This window comes from Macaca thibetana, chromosome 2 (genome assembly GCF_024542745.1).
Source record: "Macaca thibetana thibetana isolate TM-01 chromosome 2, ASM2454274v1, whole genome shotgun sequence".
Taxonomy (NCBI): Eukaryota; Metazoa; Chordata; class Mammalia; order Primates; family Cercopithecidae; genus Macaca; species Macaca thibetana.
Window position 1 is genome coordinate 149315133 of NC_065579.1, and position 20738 is coordinate 149335870.

Sequence of the window (20738 nt, forward strand, 5' to 3'; positions counted from 1 at the left end):
AAGGTAGGGGCCAGATGAATAGAGGACCCCATTTTAATTTTTATTCTTAGAACAACAGAAGGCCATCAATATGCTTTAAACATGATCAGATTTACTTAAATAAACAGAGTCTGACTGTAATGTGGAATTAGAAGAAGATAATAGATCCCAGAGAGACTACTCCTTAGGAGGATATTATGTAATAGGCTAGACCACAGGATGATGGTGTCTTGACCTTTGGGTGATGACAGTGGGAAGTGGAGAGAAGTGAACAGATTTGATAGGTATTTAGTAGGCTGAATCAGTAGGGCCTGTCAATTGCCCAAATATGGAGAGAGGATAAAGAAGAGAAATATTGTACAGTCCTCTCGCTTGTGCAGTTTAGGTGGGAGAAGAGTGCCATTTGTGGCGTAACCTGTAAGTTGAAGATTGTATTAGTCCATTCTCACGTTGTTGTAAGGACATACCCAAGACTGATGATTTATAAAGAAAAGAGGTTTAATTGGCTCACCAGTTCCACGTGGCTGGGGAGGCTTCAGGAAACTTGCAATCATGGTGGAAGGGGAAGAGGCAAGTCTTACATGGTGGCAGGTGAGAGAAAGTGAGCAAGAGCAGGGAAAATTGCCTTAGGCCTCAGATCTTGTGAGAACTCACTATCAGGAGAATGGCATGAGGGAAAATGCCCCATGATCCAGTCACCTCTCACCTGGTCCCTCTTCGACACATGGGGATTGTGGGGATTACAATTTGAGATGAAGTTTGGGTGGGGAACAGAGTCAAATCATGTCATAGTCCCTAAGTTTATTCTGAGATATGATGTATTTGAGATTCTTAAGTGTTATAGAAGTGGATATATTATATAAACAGTTTGGATATGTGGTTCTGGAGCTCAGATTTGAGAGTAATTAAAGCTATGGATAGATGGGCTTCCCTTCATGCCAAAGAGAAAAATTTTATAATGAGATAAGCAGAAAGCTTGTTTTGAAGAACTAAAAACATTGCACATTTGGAAGGAAGAGGGTGAACTGGAAAGACCACTGAGAAGGAGCAGTTGGAGAGGTTGAAGGAATATGGATGTCATAGATGCCAAGGGAAAAGTGAGTTTCAAGAAAAAGAAAGGGACTTGCGTTGAATGCTGTTGAGAGGACTAGTAAGATTTCTGGGCCGGGTGTGATGGCTCACGCCTGTAATCCCAGCACTTTGGGAGGGCAAGACGGGTGAATCACTTGAGGTCAGGAGTTCAAGACCAGCCTGGCCAACATGATGAAACCCCATCTCTACTAATAATACAAAAATTAGCTGGGCATGGTGGTGCATGCCTGTAATGCCAGCTACTCGGGAGGCTGAGGCAGGAGAATCACTTAAACCAGGGAGGTGGAGGTTGCAGTGAGCCGAGATGGCCCCATTGCCCTCCAGCCTGGGAGACAAGAGCGAAATTCTGTCTCAGAAAAAAAAGAGAATAAAAAAGGTTTCTGAGGAGACTTGGTTGTATTGGTGACCTGAATGTGATTTACAAGAACCATTTTGATAGGGTGGGTCATTGCAGCAGCCAGATGGAATGGTTTGAAGAGGGAAAGGAAGGTTTGCAGTTGCCAAAAATCAGATTAGTATGTCAAACCATAGTGAGCTAGATTATACATAGATGTCTTTATAACTCTCTCACATATGTAGTTTACCCTAACAGTTACCCATATATTATAGTAAAAATTTTTATCCATAAACAGCTGATTGTGTGCAGTGTCAAACTTATCAGGGAGAAACATCACAGTGGGGGAAACAGTCTCACTGGATAACTGTTAGAAGAGAAACTTCAGGGCCCTTGGGTAGGAGAAAATTACCATTTTGTGGGACACCTGGAAATTGTTTTTCCCTTACCGTGTTATTGCTTTCCTGGATGTAAAAAACATTTAAAACGTCTTGATACTTTTCAGGTAAGCTTTCTGTGTCAGTCTTGAAATCACTCAAGTGCTGTATAGATTTATCTTCCTTTTCCAGTAGAGAGGCTTTAGCCCTCAAGGGGAAAAATGATAAAGGGATTTTCTCCACAAGGGAATTTTTCATTTAAGTGTTTCTGTTTTTCTTAGGAAAAATAGGTATCAGTCATTTTATTCTTATTTCAAGAATGAAGAAACAGGCCAGACGTGGTAGTTCATGTCTATAATCTCTATACTTTGGGAGGCTGAGTTGGGAGGATCACTTGAGGCCAGGAGTTCGAGACCAGTCTGGACACCATAACAAGACCCTGTCTCTATAAAAAATAATTTTTTAAAAATTAGCTGGGCAAGGTGATGCATGCCTGTGGCCCTGGCTACTTAGGAGGCTAAAGTGGGGGAGGATCACTTGAGCCCAGGAGTTCATGGCTGCGGTGAGCTATGATTGTGTCACTCCACTCCAGCCTGGGTGCCATAGTGAGACCCTGTCTCTTAAAAAAAAAAAAAAAAATCTTAAAAAAAAAATCAGAAGCATACCAAAGTATACATCAGGAATAACATATAGAGCCCATTGTCACTACCACTTTTTAATTATTTGAGAATAGTAGATGAGAAAAAATAAGTTAAAAAATATTTTTTGTAAGCAATATGATTATAAACTTGGAAAACCCAAGAGGTTCAACTGAAAAATTACTGCAAACAAATAAATTCATTAAAATGGCAGAAAACCATACCCTTTGTATAGCCACACACACACAGGGAATAGAAGATACAACAGAAGAAAACACTCTTCACAATATCAACGAAAAGATAAGCCCAGGAATGAATTTAAGAAGATGTAGAAAATCCCATATGAGGAAATCATTCAAAGCACTACTGAGGATACAAAGGTTTGTGAAATGGGAAGACGTATCTTTTTTCTTCCTAGGAGAAAAGAGTAAACGTCATAAAGAATATCAAATTGTTCATAAGTTAACATAAACACTTCAGAGAACTCTCCTCCCTCTAATTCCAGATAAGCTAATTCTGAAATTTATATGGAAGTGGTCCAGGCAGGACAAATGAGAAGAATGCAGAAAAAGCAATGAGGAAGATTAGCCTTAGCAACAGTAAAGGATGTTATAAAGGCTTATGAATTAAAGCATTTTGGTTCTGGCTTATGAACAGTTACACTAGTGGAACATATTAGCAGGTCTAAGGATAGACCCATGGAACTTAATTAGTGTATGATTGTGATAAAGGAATGGTAAGAAATGTGATCAAGAAAAGCTGAACATTTCAATAAATGGTGTTGGGGAAACTGGATAGCCATCTGAAAAAACAAAAGTTTTATCCATACCTCACATTCTGCCTCAAGGTAAACTCCAAATATATGAGAGTTTGTTTTTCATTTTTGGTTTTGTTTTGTTTTGTTTTGTTTGAGACAGTGTCTCACCCCTTTGCCCAGATTGGAGTGCAGTGGCGCAATCTCGACTCACTGCAACCTCTGCCCACTCCCCGACACCAGGTTCAAGCAATTCTCCTGCCTCAGCCTCCCAAGTCGCTGGGATTACAGGCACATGCCACCACACTTAGCTAAATTTTGTATTTTTAGTAGAGACGGGAAATGTTGTCATGTTGGCCAAGCTGGTCTCAAACTCCTGACCTCAGGTGATTCACCTGCCTTGGCCTCCCAAAGTGCTGGGATTACAGGCATGAGCCATGGCATCCAGCCATATGAGAGATTTAATGTAAAAAATGAAACTTACAGTTTAAACACGTGTCTGAAAATATGAGCAGATCAGAGTGGAGAAGTCTTTCCTAAATAACACTCGAAATCCAGTATCCATAAAAGAAAAGATTGATAAATTCAACTACATAAAAATGAAAACCTCTACTAGCAAGCAACTCTACCCCTACCATTCAAGGGCAGGGGAAAGGCCAGGAAAAAGATTCTGAAACTCATTATAGACAAAACTTCTTAATAAAGCTCTTTTAAGTCATCAAGCAAAAAACCTGGAACTACAAAAAAGTAGGTGGAAGATATGAGCAGACAGTTTGCAGAAAATGAAATGTAAGATGACTCCACCTCCTACTGAGATAGTTTTTTCACCTATTAGATATGTAGTCATCAGAAAGTTTGACAACATGGTGGGTTATAGGGAAACAGTAACTCATCCATGGCTGGTGTGGGAGTACAGATTCATAGCATCTCCTGTGAAGACCAGTTTGGTAATACATTTCAGAATCATAAATATATGTTTTATTTGTCCAGAAATTCTATTTCTAGGTGTTTATTCCACAAATATACCTGCATGTCTGTGAATTAATATATTTACAAAGTTATCCATTACAAAATCATAATAGCAAATGTTGGGAAATAATAGAGGATTGGTTAAATAAATTGTAGTATGTCTTTCTAGCGTGAAAAAAATAACAGCTGTGAGAAAGAATGAGCTAATTCTCTTTTTGCTGCTAAGATCTCCAAGATACATTGTTGACTGAAGGAAAAAAAAATAGTTAAATATGCTATCTTTGTAAAAGAATGAGGGAAAAGTAGAAAAGATTATGTATTCATTTTTACTTATGTTGTGTCGAAAAACCTGGCCAGGTGCATGCCTATAATCCCAGCTACTCAGAAAGTGGGAATATCACTTGAGCGCCTGAATTCAAGACTAGTCTAGGCAATATAGCGAGACCCTGTCTTTAAAAAAAAAACAAAAGAAAGAAACTCTGTAAAGAAACTGGCTCAAACAAATAAATGTAGTTACCTTTGTCAGGGCCGAAGATAGGAGGAAGATATTTTCCTGTATACTTTTTTTTAAGTGTTTTGTTTTTTTTTTTTTTTTTAACTCTGTAAATACCTTCCCTAATCCATAAACAGGGATCCTTAAGTGGCAAAACTTAAATTTTAAAAATTTCTGGAATGGCTAGTTTTAAAAGGAAGGAATGGGGACAAGTATAAGAATGGGAGGGAGGAAAAGGGATATGAAGAAAGCTGGTACAGTAAAAAAGGGAGGAAATAGGTACTAAAGGAGAGCAAAAGACAGGAATAAAAAATGAGACCCAATCAAAAAATAATAAATGGTCATAGAAGATGAATTTATGTTGCATTCAGTTTTGGCTGAGTTAGCCATCATAATTGCTGTATTTAGTTGGGAGGAGGATTGTTTTTAGCAACAAAGGAACATTTGTACAAATCACTTTTAAGGTGTTAATGTTTCTGGTTTTGTTTTGGTTTTGGTTTTTGGTTTTTTTTGCAGGCAGGATCTTGCTCTTGTCACCCAGGCTGGAATACAGTAGCGCAATCACAGCTCACTGCAGCCTCAACCTCCCAGGCTCAAGTAATCCTGCTGCCTGCGCCTCTGAGTAACTGGGACCACAGGCATGTGCCACCACACCCTGCTAATTTGTAAAAATTTTTTGTAGAAACAGGGTCCACTGTGTCACCCAGGCTGGTCCTGAACTCCTAGACTCAAGTGATCCTCCCACCTGAACCTCTCAAAAGTGCTGGGATCAATGGTGTGAGGCACCACACCTTTGAATCTTTTGTTAAAGGAAATGCCGTAGTGTTGCTTTTAGTTAAATAAACTGTTAATTATTGGTTCATCTATTAGAATGTAGCAAGTAATTTAAACATGGGTTTTCTCCAGTTTATGTATGTATGTATGCATTCATTCAGAGACAGTGGGTTGGGAGTGTTACGCCATGTTGGCCAGGCTGGTCTTGAACTCCTGGCTTCAAGTGATCCGCTGCCTCATCCTCCCAAAGTTCTGAGATTACGGACGTGAGGCGCTGCACCCAGCTTTCTCCAGTTAATTTATTTTTAATTAATCTTGAGCTCCTTGAGTGAAAAAAATAACTTCTCACTTTACATAGCATCAATTGTATTACCATGCATATTTTAAAATAACTTTATTGAAATATAATTCACAGTATCAGAAAATCCACCCATTTCAAATGTATAATTTAATAGTTTTTAGTATGTTCACAGAGTTGTACAACTATCACCACTATCTGGTTTTTAGAATGTTTTCGTCACCCCCCAAAGGAAAACCAATACCTGTTAGTAGTCACTCCCCATTCTCCACTCCCTTCCAGCCCTGGGTCACCATTAATCACTTTCTGTCACTGTGGATTTGCCTGTTTGGGGCATGTGTGTAGCTTGTACTTTATTTCTTTTTATAGTTGAGTAATATTCCATTCCAGTTTTATAGTTGGATATGTCACATTTTCATTCATTTATTGGTTGAGGGACATTTGGGCTGTTTCCTCTTTTGGCCCTTGTGAATAATGCTGCTATGAATACTTGTGCATGAGTTTTTGTGTGAACTTACATTTTTAGTTCTCTTGGGTATGTGCTTAGGGGTGAAATTGCTGGGTCATGTTTAACATTTTCATGGTCTGCAAAACTGTTTTCCAAAGCACTTAATACCATTTTACAGTTCTACCAGCCATGTATGAGGGTTTCAATTCTCTACATCCATGCTTTTGTTATTGTCTTTTTAATTATTATATTTCTCTAATGATCATGATGGTGAGCATCGTTTCATGTGCTGATTGGCCATTTGTTTATCTTCCTTGGAGAAATGCCCATTCAGATCCATTGCCTATTTTTAAATTAGTTGTCTATTTCCTGTTGAGTTGTAAGAGTTCTCTTTATATTCTGGATACATGTTCCTTATCTGATACATGATTTGTAAATATTTTTTATTCCATTCTGTGAATTATGTCTACACTTTTTTACAACCATACCATGAAGTTTATCCTAAGTGTACGATTCAGTGACATTAAGTACATGTGTAATGTTGTGTAAACAAATAGAAACTCTGTACCCATCAAGCAATAACTCTTTTTTCCCCTCTTCTTCAGTCCTGATAATCAGTATTCTACTTTGTATCACTCTAAATTTTCCTGTTCTAGATACCTCATATAAGCAGAATCATTCCATGTTTGCCCTTTTGTATCTGGCATCTTACATTTAGCATAATGTTTTCAAGATTCACTCATGTTGTAATATGTATCATAATTTCATTTTTCTAGGTGAATAATACTTCATTCTTTGTATGTGTCACATATTTCTATCCATTCATCTGTTGATGGACATGGGTTACTTCTGCCTTTTGTCTATTTTGAATAATTCTGTGATCAGTGTTGGTATACAAGCATCTGTTGGAATCCATGTTTTCAATTCTTTTAGATATGTACCTAGGAATGGAATTGCTGGGTCATGTGATAATTGTGTTAAACTTTTTGAGGAAGTGCCAAATTCTTCCTCAGTCCCAACAGCAGACATATTTCCTAAATGTCATTTCATTTGTGTGGGCTTTTTTTTTTTCCCCTTTAGACAGAGTCTTTTTCTGTCACCCAGGCTGGAGTATAGTGGTGTGATCTTGGCTCACTGCAATCTCTGCTTCCCAGATTCAAGCGATTCTCCTGCCTCAGCCTCCCAAGTAGCTGGGATTGCAGGAGCGTGCCACCACGCATGGCTAATGTTTGTATTTTTAGTAGAGACGGGTTTCACCATGTTGGCCAGACCAGTCTTGAACTCCTGATCTCAAGTGGTCCACCCGCCTCTGCCTCCCAAAGTGTTGGGATTACAGGCGTGAGCCACAGTGTCTGGCCTGTCTTTTCATTTTTTTGATAGTGTCCTTTGAAGCATGAAAGTTTTAAATTTTGATTAAGTACAATTTATTTATTTTTTGTTTGGTTGCTTGTGCTTTTGGTTCTATCTAGGAAACCACTGCCTAACTAAGGTCCTGTATTATCTTCTAACATTTTTATAGTTTTAGGTCTCACGTTTAGGCCTCTGATCCATTTTCAGTTAACTTTTGTTTATGATGTGAGAGGTGCGGGAGTTAGTGGGAGGGTGTCTAAACTTCATTTTTTTGTATGTGGGTATCAAATCTGTTGAAAAGACTATTCTTTCCCCATTACCTTGGCACCTTTTTAGAAAATCTGTTGACCATAAATGTAAGGATTTACTTTTGGACTGTGAATTTTATTCCTTGAAATGTATGTCTTGTCCTTAAGCTGTTATCATATAGTCTTGGTTATTGTGGCTTTGTAGTAAATTTTGAAATCTGGAAGTAAGAGTCCTCCTGCTTGGTTCTTTTTCAAGATAGTTTTGGCTCTTTTAGATGTGAATTTTAAGATTAGGTTGTCAATTTCTGCTTTAAATTTGTAGATCAGTTTGAGGAATTTTGCCATCTTAACAGTATTCAGTCTTCCAATCCACAAATATACAGAATGAATTGACTTGTAATCAACTTACTAATTTTTCTCGTTCATTCTTTTTCACTTTTGATAAATAACTAACTTCTGACGTTAATAAGCTCTATCATCTATATTCTTTTTTAAATTTAGTTTAACTTTTTTTGAGATGGGGTCTCACTCTGTTACCCAGGTTGGAGTACAGTGGCACGATCTTGGCTCTCTACAACCTTCACCTCCCAGGCTCAAACGATCACACCACCTCAGCCTCCCGAGTAGCTGGAACCACAGGCACACACCACCACACATGGCTAAATTTTTGTATTTTTGGTAGAAACAGGTTTCCCCAAGTTGCCCAAGCTGGTCTTGAACTCCTGAGCTCAAGCAGTCCATCCTCCACAGCCTCCCAAAGTGCTGGGATTATAGGCATGAGCCACTGCACCCAGCTTTACAAGCTCTATTTCAAAATTTGCACATATTCTTTCTTCCCCTGTCCAACAGCATTACCTGTAATCTCCTTCCCTTCCCACTTGGTTCCTCTGGATTTTGTTCTTTTGATTGTGCACCATTTCAGCAGTATTCAGTATTGATAATCAATTTCTCTTCTTCACTGGCTCCTCTGCCTTCAGTCAGTGCAGTCTCCCTGTCAAACAGTGCTTATTCTGGAATGGATTGCCTCTTAACTATTATTTCCCATCTCTGTCTTTTCATTTCTTTCACTTCCAAACTTCCTTTATAAGTGACTTTCTCTCCCAACTTCCATTGCTTCAGTAGTTAATGCATTCATTAACCCCTTGACCATGTGCCTTAACTTTTCGGCCTTCAGTATTTCCTTTCTATAAAATGAGTGAATTGGTCTGGATTTGTTGTCATAAGCTGTCTTTCTAGTCTCTGAATCTTTGGAACCCTTACTTGGAGCCCCATTGTATAAAAGTGAGCTATTCTATACTGATTTTGGGTGACAAACTTTGAGCCTTTTGCCACATCAGCAGCAGTCCATGTGGGCCTCTGGAACTTGAAAGAGCACAGTTCGAAAGCCACTGGAAACCCTTTAGCTCTAAAATTTGGTAGCTCTACAGTAATTACTGAAGTTACATTCCTGAAAGTTTTAAACAACTTACTTGTTGTCAATTAAATTCTCTTCTTAGACACCATTTCTCCTGCACATTTTATAGTATCTAAACACTTAGAGTACTGTTATTTCCTTCCCCCCACCCCCGCCAACATTTTTTTCCCCCTTGGCTTTAATCTCTCTGCTACTCAGCTTAAATTTCAACACTTCCAAGAAACCATTCCAAATCATACTAGCTCATAGTAACATTTTCCCTTTAATAATCCACTGTAATGGTCACCATTGGCACTTAAAAAATATCACAAGGGGCAAGGCACAGTGACTCATGCCTGTAACCCCGACACTCTGGGAGTACAAGGCAGGAGGATTGCTTGAGCCTGGAGTTCGAGACAGGCCTTGGGCAACATAGTGAGACACCATCTGTACAAGAAAAAAAAATTTTTTAATTGCATAAGGTACTTTGAACTACATAAATATACTTTAGACCTGGATTCTGAGCTAAAGAAATACAATCTAGTAGAAGAATAGAGATATACAAAATAATTAAATAATTATAATTATGTCAACTCAGTAATTTGAAATTTAAAAAAAGTTTAACTCAATGCTTATTGAGTTGAAAGTAATGAGTGCCGTAGGAGAGGTACAGATAGAGTTCTGTGGAAACTGAAAGATACCTTTCACCTGGGAGAGTAGGACAGAGTGTCCCAAAGGAGATGCGTTGGGTCTCAAAGGGAATATAGTATTTGAACTCCCAAAGGTGGGCATTCCTGATCGAAGGAGCAGCATGAATCAGGGCAAAAGTAGGAAAGCACAAGATGGTAGGTATTTTGGTTTGTCTGAAAGGGTTACAAAGAGAAAGAGTGAAATATAAAGATGTAAAAGTAAATCAGAATAGACATAATGTTAGTTGTCTTTTTAAAATGTGTGTATCGTGTTTTCCCAATTATGTTATAAACTTTGAAGACAAGTAGTATGTCTTATATTTTTAACCTCCTACAACAAGGGCTATGGGTAGACTAGTAGTCTTTGGTAAAAATTTTGTTAAATGTTTGAAAGGTAGAAACAGTAGTTTCCTCAACAAGTGTTATTCAAAGTAACTTCTTGTCGCACCCTTCTGTTTACTTGGACTGTGGTTTTATCAGTAAAAACTATTCTAGAGCTTTGTAGTAGTGGTTCTTTACGGCTTAGAAATCATTGCTGGGGCCAGTGGCACAATGGATAACATGCCTGACTATGGATCAGAAGATTCTAGGAGTCATTAGGGAATTTTAAAAAATGGGGGTGGGGGTTGTGTGTTGTGTTATATGTCCAATTAACAATACTCTGTTTAATTCATTCCCTAAATGACATAGGAAGTACTGGCTTGAGTTGAGGAAAAGAATAAGTATAAACAAACTTAAGACTCTAAGTTCTTTTTATATTTTATTAAATTAGATTTTTAAGGATGTTTTCAGGATTCAGATTTTATTTAACCACAAACGTTTTAAAAAAGAAATTGAGTTAAAAAGCTGTCCCCGGGAATTGTGTTGTACTGTGCATGGGTAACTTTTTGTTTTTTACTGTTACACAATATTTTATATGATTGAAAAAAAGATTAGAAACATCAGCTAGTCTGTTCATATTGCTATAAATTCCTGGCACTGCTGTTCTCCTTGGAAAGAGTATATTACGTACGCATATAACAAAAAGACAGGAAAATGGACTGTGCCTGTATTCATCCTTTTCTTTCCAATAGCATATGCTAATCCTTTTCATTTTTATAAAGCAAAATATATTTGACAAATGAAATTGGAAGTTATAACTTTCAAAAGCCATTTATTTTAGAGATTCTTATGGCAAAGCAATTCATTATTTTACAATATTTGTTTTGTTTTAAACTTTCTATATTATGTGCTAGGTGAAAAACCATTTCGCTGTGATGAATGTGGTATGAGATTTATACAAAAATATCATATGGAAAGGCATAAGAGAACTCATAGTGGAGAAAAACCTTACCAGTGTGAATACTGTTTACAGGTAAGAGAGACGGCTTGAAATTCTTCTATTGTAATTAAATTATACAATAATTATAAATTAGATTAGAAAATATGACTACTTAGAACTATTTGAGGGGCCTTCTAACTTACGGATTAGATTTATAATAGAAAATTGGCTCAGTGAATTTGTTTGGAATTATGTATGTTATTGCATTAATATATCTTTATATTAATTGTTTTGTTTCACTTTTTCTTTTCTTGGTTGACCAAAAACACAACCCACTACCATCCTCCGAATTCAACAGTATTTTTCCAGAACAGATCGTGTATTGAAACATAAACGTATGTGCCATGAAAATCATGACAAAAAACTAAATAGATGTGCCATCAAAGGTGGCCTTCTGACATCTGAGGAAGATTCTGGCTTTTCTACGTCACCAAAAGACAACTCACTGCCAAAAAAGAAAAGGCAGAAAACAGAGAAAAAATCATCTGGAATGGACAAAGAGAGTGCTTTGGACAAATCTGACCTGAAAAAAGACAAAAATGATTATTTGCCTCTTTATTCTTCAAGTACTAAAGTAAAAGATGAATATATGGTTGCAGAATATGCTGTTGAAATGCCACATTCTTCAGTTGGGGGCTCTCATTTAGAAGATGCGTCAGGAGAAATACACCCACCTAAGTTAGTTCTCAAAAAAATTAATAGTAAGAGAAGTCTGAAACAGCCACTGGAGCAAAATCAAACAATTTCACCTTTATCCACATATGAAGAGAGCAAAGTTTCAAAGTATGCTTTTGAACTTGTGGATAAACAGGCTTTACTGGACTCAGAAGGCAATGCTGACATTGATCAGGTTGATAATTTGCAGGAGGGGCCCAGTAAACCTGTGCATAGTAGTACTAATTATGATGATGCCATGCAGTTTTTGAAGAAGAAGCGGTATCTTCAAGCAGCAAGTAACAACAGCAGGGAATATGCGCTGAATGTGGGTACCATAGCTTCTCAGCCTTCTGTAACACAAGCAGCTGTGGCAAGTGTCATTGATGAAAGTACCACGGCATCCATATTAGAGTCACAGGCACTGAATGTGGAGATTAAGAGTAATCATGACAAAAATGTTATTCCAGATGAGGTACTGCAGACTCTGTTGGATCATTATTCCCACAAAGCTAATGGACAGCATGAGATATCCTTCAGTGTTGCAGATACTGAAGTGACTTCTAGCATATCAATAAATTCTTCAGAAGTACCAGAGGTCACCCCATCAGAGAATGTTGGATCAAGCTCCCAAGCATCCTCATCAGATAAAGCCAACATGTTGCAGGAATACTCGAAGTTTCTGCAGCAGGCTTTGGACAGAACTAGCCAAAATGATGCCTATTTGAATAGCCCGAGCCTTAACTTTGTGACTGATAACCAGACCCTCCCAAATCAGCCAGCATTCTCTTCCATAGACAAGCAGGTCTATGCCACCATGCCCATCAATAGCTTTCGATCAGGAATGAATTCTCCACTAAGAACAACTCCAGATAAGTCCCATTTTGGACTAATAGTTGGTGATTCACAGCACTCATTTCCCTTTTCAGGTGATGAGACAAACCATGCTTCTGCCACATCAACACAGGACTTTTTGGATCAAGTGACTTCTCAGAAGAAAGCTGAGGCCCAGCCTGTCCACCAAGCTTACCAAATGAGCTCCTTTGAACAGCCCTTCCGTGCTCCGTATCACGGATCAAGAGCTGGAATAGCTACTCAATTTAGCACTGCCAATGGACAGGTGAACCTTCGGGGACCAGGGACAAGTGCTGAATTTTCAGAATTTCCCTTGGTGAATGTAAATGATAATAGAGCTGGGATGACATCTTCACCTGATGCCACAACTGGCCAGACTTTTGGCTAAAAAAAAAAAAAAAAAAAAAAAAGTGTAAATAATACTGGCACTTTAGAACAGATTAATCAAGAGTGGGGTTACTCTGTGTAAATGGAGTGCTGTACAGATTTAAGAGCAATGCGTAATAACAAGTTAAGCTGATATGAATAGCAAGATAATCCAATAACTGCATTTCGTTTGGTTAGTCAGCATTCTTTGAACTGCCTTACATGTTGTCACCTTTATAGAAGCAATGCATTACTTGTTTTAGATCAGAAACTTGCTATTCCACCCACACCAAGTTAAAAAGGAGAAAAAAAAAAAAGACTTTCGCACAATTGTTTCCTAACTGATAACATTGTACATTCTTAGGAGATTAGTAATTGTGTGAAATTTACTCATACTGTTTCTAAGTTTTTCAGCATAGTCATTGCACTTCAGCAGGGAATCTGAGTATACTTTACAGACAGAGTGAACTTAAAAAGTTTAATGTCAAGAGATTATGGCTTAAATAAATTAGTGTGTCCTATAGGGGAAAAAAAACCAAGAAACCACCTTTTAAAAAGAATGATATGCCATATACCCTTGATTTTCATTTTGCATTATATTGACATGTGTTTTTTTGAAGAAAAAAAAGTAATAAAAATCTGATAGTCTAAGACTCCACTATTTAAAAGCCTAATTACTTTAAAAATATGCATACTTTCAAAACTTTTACCAAAACACACAACTGTTGAAGCAGTCACTTCTCTATGGAAGTATGCATATTGGTGTCAGTTTCTTTGTACAGTTGTACCTAGATATTTTTTATGATTTTTCATGTGCAGGTATCAAGGTTTTGAAGTTTTAGTAAAAAAATTTCTGTAGATTACATTCCCAAGAACATAATGCTTACACAAAATGTATATTCCACGTTTTAAAGCTTAATTGTATTTTACTTTACATATACACTTCAGTTAACATAGAGCACTTAGAATCTATTTGGTATTTTTGATTTCTCAAAAAAAAAATTAGATTTTTAGGTTTGATATGGTTGTGTCATAATCATCTCATAATTGACAATTTTAACTTTTGGCAATAAAAGGAAATTGGGATATCTTTGGAACTGTAAAACCTGGTTTAATCTTTTTCTTTCTAGACTCTTGATAGATTGGATAATTAAACAGCATCCAGAGAAACTAAAGAAATGGGCATTTTAATTGCTTATTTTATCTTGAGTTACTTTTTAATGAACACTGCTCATTACAACTTTACAAACCAAAAGTGTTTACTAATTCCAGTAACTACCATTTCTTTTTCAGCTAGATGAGTGATCGGAAAATTTTTGTTGCATTTCAAAATCTAAATAAACTACAGACTTTATCCTATACCATGAATGTTTTTTTTTAATACTCTGTCTTAAAATAATACAGCATGGTACAATAAATAGTGCTTTTATATATATATACACACACACACACTTTTCTGAAGAATGACGGTTTGAGTTATGCGTTGGGCAATTTTGATTTTTGGAAGTTATATTAGTTATTGACTCTTTGTTCCAACTTTTTCATTTTTACATTTTGAATTTCTGCCATCTTCGTCACAATGCACATACTGATTTAGCACCAGTGAAAATCTAAAATTAATACCCTTGGAAAATGGAACTATTCTTAATTTCCATTTTGACTCTTATACTGGCCCTGTAGATCTGCAATCTTTGTTTCAATATAGAATATGTTATCCATTTAAATTATTTTTGCTTTTATTTAATGTTATCCGAAGACTGTTCTCATAAAGAAAGGGAAGAAATAACTATCCACCCTTAACATCCTTCATTTATTTTGAATATATTGGTGTTTTTATGATAAGGAATATAAATTATATTTAATGTGGTTTCCTCTATACTTTGGTTATTAAGTTTTGCTTGAAATACTAGTTTTCCCATTTGACAGCTTTCTTTGCTGCCAAAGTTTTCAAGAATTTTAGACTTCTTTGAAGTAAATATTTAAGTTCTGCCATTATTGACTCTTAAGATTGTGTGTGTTGTGCATTACATAATTACAAAAAGGCTTCATTCAGGTGATATGTTAAAAATGGAACTGTGCTCACCCTAGATAGGCATTGGTATTTTTCTCATAGTACTTTTGATGAGAGTAGGCATTTATTTCTTGAGTTGTTTTGGAGCCTGATCAAAAATTTTGTTCCATGGAGAACTTGATGTAATTTTGATACAGTGTAGAGGTTTTTTCAGTTGTTTTAACATCACCAGCACAGTTTTTAGAATGTGACTCTTGCTGAGCACTTAGGGTAAGCTTGGGAAGGAAGGCCTTTGAAAATGGTAGTTATGCAAGCAGACTTTCAGGTGTTGCATTCCTGTTTTCACACATTTCTTTAAATCTACATAATGGCAGACTTTTCTACCAGGTTACAAGCATTTTTTAGATAAGTGATACTCAGCCAGCATAACTTACTGACTTACCATTTACGTATAGTCATCAGTCTCTTACTGTGAAATTCCAAATGCCTACCAGAGTTACCTTGTTCTATCATAATATGATAAACATCTCAACAGTTTTGGGTTTCCCCACTTTGGTTCAGAAGGTTATTTAATTTCTATCTGGGCATTAATGGAGAAAATAAGTAGCCTTGTGTGCTGCTTTAGATTGAAACATGGAGGATATATCGAGATACTATTTTGCAATTCATGTTTCTCATTTCTCAAAGTGAGCACATTGTTCTATAAAAACATGCTGGTACACCCTTAAACTTTTGATCAATCTGAGTGAGGTGTGCTTTTCCTCTTGGGACCTACTCTCACGTTTGAAGATTGGAAACATCACGTTAGATGAGGTAATATCTCTTGAACATCTTCTAAAGGGTTTTTTAAAACCTTATTGCACACATATTTCATTTGTTTTGAGTATTTAAGTGGCTCTTAAATGTTTTGGGTCTACATGCAAATGTGGTACTTGATAAGGTAGGAATCCATCTTCGCAGCTGTGATTGAGGGTGCCAGCCATGGGTCAGGTCATTTTTATATCAAGAGGCAGACGGCAGTTATGTCAAGAATTGTGCTCAGGGCAGGATTTCCTTTCCACAGAGGAGAGACACTTGCAGAGTGCCAGCTAGGGTAGATCTTTTGCCACTTCTTTCATTTGATTAATTTGGGTTTTTAAAGGGCTGTTTAAAAAAAAAAAGAAAAGAAAAAAAAAAAAGGCCGGGAAACTTTAAAAAGTAGGCATTACTGTAGTACTGCATTTCTTAGACTTAGAACATTTTAAACTAGAACTCATTTTTTTTCACAGTATATTTACTTGAAGAAGCACTATAATAATCAGTGAGAAATATTTTGAGTCTGAAATTTAATTTAAAACCTTTTCCGTTTCAAATTGCTTTATTTCAGGGAAATAATTTTCCAGTTGTTTTGCTATATTCTGCAAATAAAAACCGTGTTTCCTTTTTTCACTTAAACTTTGGTAGGAAACAAACTGAAGCAGACAAACATTTCTTGTTATGTTTGTTGCTTTCTTTAATCCAATGGATAAAAAAGTAAAACCCTGTAAACATTATTTTATTTTTTTATGCAATACCATGCTGTAAATATGGTTCATCAAATAAGGATGTACCTATGATCGAATCTTTAATTCTGCACAGTTAGAGTTTATATATAAACGTGTCTTGACAATCAAGGACTTTTATGTGAGTCTTCCTTTATGATGTTTATTAATGTTATGCATTCCATTTGTTTTGAAGTGAGTACCAATGTGCTAATTTGTATTGTCTGAAAGTATGTAATGTTTTTACAGCTTGTTTTTAAGAATCTGTAAATATGTACAAACAAATCACAGTACTGCTTTATGTTAGAAGGCATATGATGTTGTACTGTATGTAAGCAATAATACATAGCAGTGCTAACTTTACAAGTAGCATCAGGAAAGTTCTAAAAACATTTCAGAGTTATTAATTATCCTTATTTCATTTAATGATGATTATCTTTAATCAGTTTTTATAAGCAAATTCCATTGTTCCTCCTATTGGAACGTAACACTGTTTACACAGCATAATTGAAGTTGCAGGGGAGACAGGCTAAATCTGACTTCATCTGTACTCACTTTCACTAAGCATTGAATGGCCTTACCACTCTTCTGCAAGATGGAGGAAGACCGCAAAACTTAGTGCCCATCACACTGAAGGAAGGGATGTGGTTTTTTTTCCTGCTTCTGTACTGCTACCTAACTTTGTGATTTGCTTTGGATTTTAATATTTGTTTCTGTTTTAGATTCAAGCCCGTAAGTTTTGAGGTGACTTCAGCTCCATTGTGAAATAGATAGTTCTCTTCATATTTCATAACTACATTTCAATAATTCTAAACTTTCTACATTGATTTTTAGATACTTATTTTTCCAGCTTGATTTCTCAGCTGATCAGATGAATTTATTCAACTTCAATACAAAGACAAACCTATTATAGTTTCAAGTGAGTAGATATTATACTGTACAGAACAGCTATTTGAACACACACATCACTGCTTTAGAAATAAAACCGCCAATTTATAAATGTATATGACCTACATTTTATAGGAAAAAAATGTTTTTAAATGCTAGTCATTTATATAATGTGCTTTGAAGGATTTGCTAGTCCACTTCTGTCACTTTTTAGTACACTGGTATCTTTTATATGTAATGTATGCTTTTTATTATTGTAGCAAAGCATTTCAGTAGAAAGAATTTTGCAACAATATGGGGGAAATTTTTCATTGTTGGATTTGAATTATACTGGATTTTATCTGTGTAGTCTTACTTGTCTTTATTTTAATGCTGTCTGAAGGGAACTTGGTATCCAAATAAAGCAGGTAACCTCATTTTACTTCAAGGGCATACTGTGTAGTGCTGAATTTAATCTGAAAATCTGATGGTTTTGAAAAGAAAAACAAGTTTATAAACATTGTACAGAAGAAATTAAATGTGTGATGGAAATCCTGATGGTGGAGCACGTTGAATTTTCTGATATATAGTGTTATTTTCCTGGGATCCCCTATGCCTTCTTTGTATTTCAACTAATAAAGGAAAAACCCTGTCATTAAAACTGGTAAGATAATAGGATATTCTGATTATACAGTATTACGATTCCTATCCCATTTGCTGACCTTTTCTCAATCACTGTAAATTTTTATTTTCTATTTCCTATTGATAATTAAATATGTACATAATATAGACACTGTTGTATAGAACTGAATGAATTGGGTTGCTATGCTTGAGTGGGTAGTGAAATGGAAATATTTGATGAATACTGAGAGTTCCTAAAATGCCAGAGCAAATTTCCGAGGGAAAGGGGGCATCGTGTGTCTTGGGAAGGTTGCATCAGGTTGTTTCTTCAACTCCCTAAGAAATTGTTGTGAAGGACTCAACTGCAAACTCGGGATCAGATACAAAATGGGTCTTTCCTTCCCCTCTCCCCCCAAAAATAGGAGCACTAAATTTTAAAATCTACTCAGGTGACAATTGCTTTGCAATGAAACTTATCACATTGAAATTTTCACTGTTAAATAAAAAGATATTTGTGATATTTTTAAATACAAACTTTTGCATCAGTAGTCAGCATCCTGACAATTGAAATTTGGTAAGTCGATATATTTTAAAATATTTTGCTCTCCAAATAGAATTGTTTTTAAACAATTGGGAGGATTTTTTGTTTCTTTAAATCTATTTTAATTGTCATTGTAAAAACAAAATATTGCTTGACCCTATATTATGCCATGAATGAATTGCTGAGCCTTTATGATACAGTGAAAGCTTGTTTCATGCATAGTCATGGAACATAGAGATGTTCTTTAAACTGACCTATTGATAAGAGGTTTAATGAGTTTCACGGCTTTCAACACTATTGTCATATAGTTATCTTTGCCATTTGGAGTTTATAAAACCATTTTATGTATTGTGATACTAAAGGAAGTTGTTTTGCTTTACTTTAAATTGAATTATCAGACTAATATTTGCAAATTCTGCATTTTAAATGTGGACACTGGCTGTTTGAAAAATAAAAAAATACAGAATACAGTTTTATGGATAATTTTCGAGCTGAATTTTTCACAATATTCTGAACCAAATAACGAATGGTAAATATGCAAAAATCATGGTGCATAGATTAACAGTAAAGAGAAAAGTATGTGTGGAATTAACAGTTACACAAATTGGGTAACAATTATCAGGGCCTTTATTATAGTTTTGTGTGGAATGTTATTTATTAGACAGTTCTAAAATGCAAGAGTCAAATGTTACTGTCATTGAATATTTTAGACTTGAAACGTGTTTATCATAGGGCTAAGAAAATATGTGTTTTTTTCTTTGCAGATAAGATTCTGTTAACCCACTATCAGCATATGTGGGATTTCTTTTCTTTTTTCTTTCATTAGTGGAGATTTGTTTTCATCCATCTACCACCTTGCCAGTACCCTAGCTTGTGACCAGCGGGATGCATTGTAAGAAAGTTGTCTGCAGTTAGGAGTGCAGTCTGGGTCCATGGAACAAATTTAAACTAATTGGCCCTTGCAATGATCAGTCCTAGGACCCTGGCCTTATTAGCATGGTGCTTTAACCAATTGTACATAATAATACCACTGATAGTCTACTAATGCATTTCCTAGATCCCAGTTTTTCTTGAATGATTAGGAATGGTGGGGAGAGGGGTGGGGAGATACTCTACATGATACTTCTCCAGTCTTCTAAAGATTATAAGAAAAAATAAAAAATTGAAGTCACTTGAATTAATGTGTTGTCATTGAGTCTTACTTGACAATTTATCATGCACAAAGTGAGTATGAAGATTTTTCTGATTATATGTTTGGATAGAATTTAAAAATTTTTTTTCAGAGTGCTGGTTCTGTTTTCTCTGGTGAACCTGATAGGATATAAATTATATTCATATGATGCATAAAGAATAAACGGAGGTGAAAAGTTTTAAGTGAACTAAAGCTAAAATTTGGGTCTCATAATTTTCATCCTTTTGTCATTTTCAAGTGTAATTAAAAGGAACATTTTACCCAGACACTCACACAGCTGCATATGTGTATGTGTAAGAGCTGGGATGTGAAATGTGATATTGTAAATTAGAATGACATCTCAAAGTGATTTTCAAGTGACTGGGAAAACTCAGGTTTAGAAATGGACTTGAATTGTTAGAGAACATTTGAGCATTTACATATTTACCTACTAATACAGATGAACTTTTAAAGTTGTAACCTTAATTTTCCCTAGCTTCTCATTCTTAATAAGGTTCTGAAAATACGATGTTGTGTCAAGGTGGGGAAGGGAGCCAAAGAAATGCTTTGCCCATGGTAGGAACTGTGTTTTCTATTGCTTTGAATCCTACTGGGGCTGACTTCTTTGACCCTACATTCATTCAGCACCAATCACCTGTTTAGTAACAGGCATTGTGCTCCATGTGTATAATAGATGGTGGAGGCCATTAGCATCTTTATTTGACCATGTGAAAGGTATTTATAGTGTTATCAATTGCAGGTTGTTTGTTCTTTAGATTATTCTTTAGATTATTGTTCTAAACAATACCTATTGTTTAGGTATTGTTCTTTAGATTATTCAAGCAAACAATGAGTGTTAAGATGTGTTGAATGCTATGCTGAGTAATCTTACCCTCGAACTTGTGAGTACATTTATTCCCTGTTTTAGGATAGGATTAGAAAATATAATCTTAATAAATTCCACAAGATATAAAA

The 20738-nt window shown here is 35.9% G+C and overlaps 1 protein-coding gene across 7 annotated transcripts in view; it reads left to right on the top strand.

The window, feature by feature from the left end:
- The window catches only part of ZNF148 (zinc finger protein 148), a 141495-nt gene extending 121726 nt beyond the window's left edge, over positions 1-19769 (top strand). For all 7 annotated transcript variants that reach the window (XM_050781638.1, XM_050781636.1, XM_050781641.1 and 4 more), the window contains 2 exons: positions 11072-11190; positions 11456-19769. In XM_050781638.1, the coding sequence (XP_050637595.1) occupies positions 11072-11190; positions 11456-13054 (1718 nt within the window). In that variant the 3' untranslated portion in view covers positions 13055-19769. The remainder of the gene's footprint in view (positions 1-11071; positions 11191-11455) is intronic.
- Positions 19770-20738: the final 969 nt, after the last annotated feature.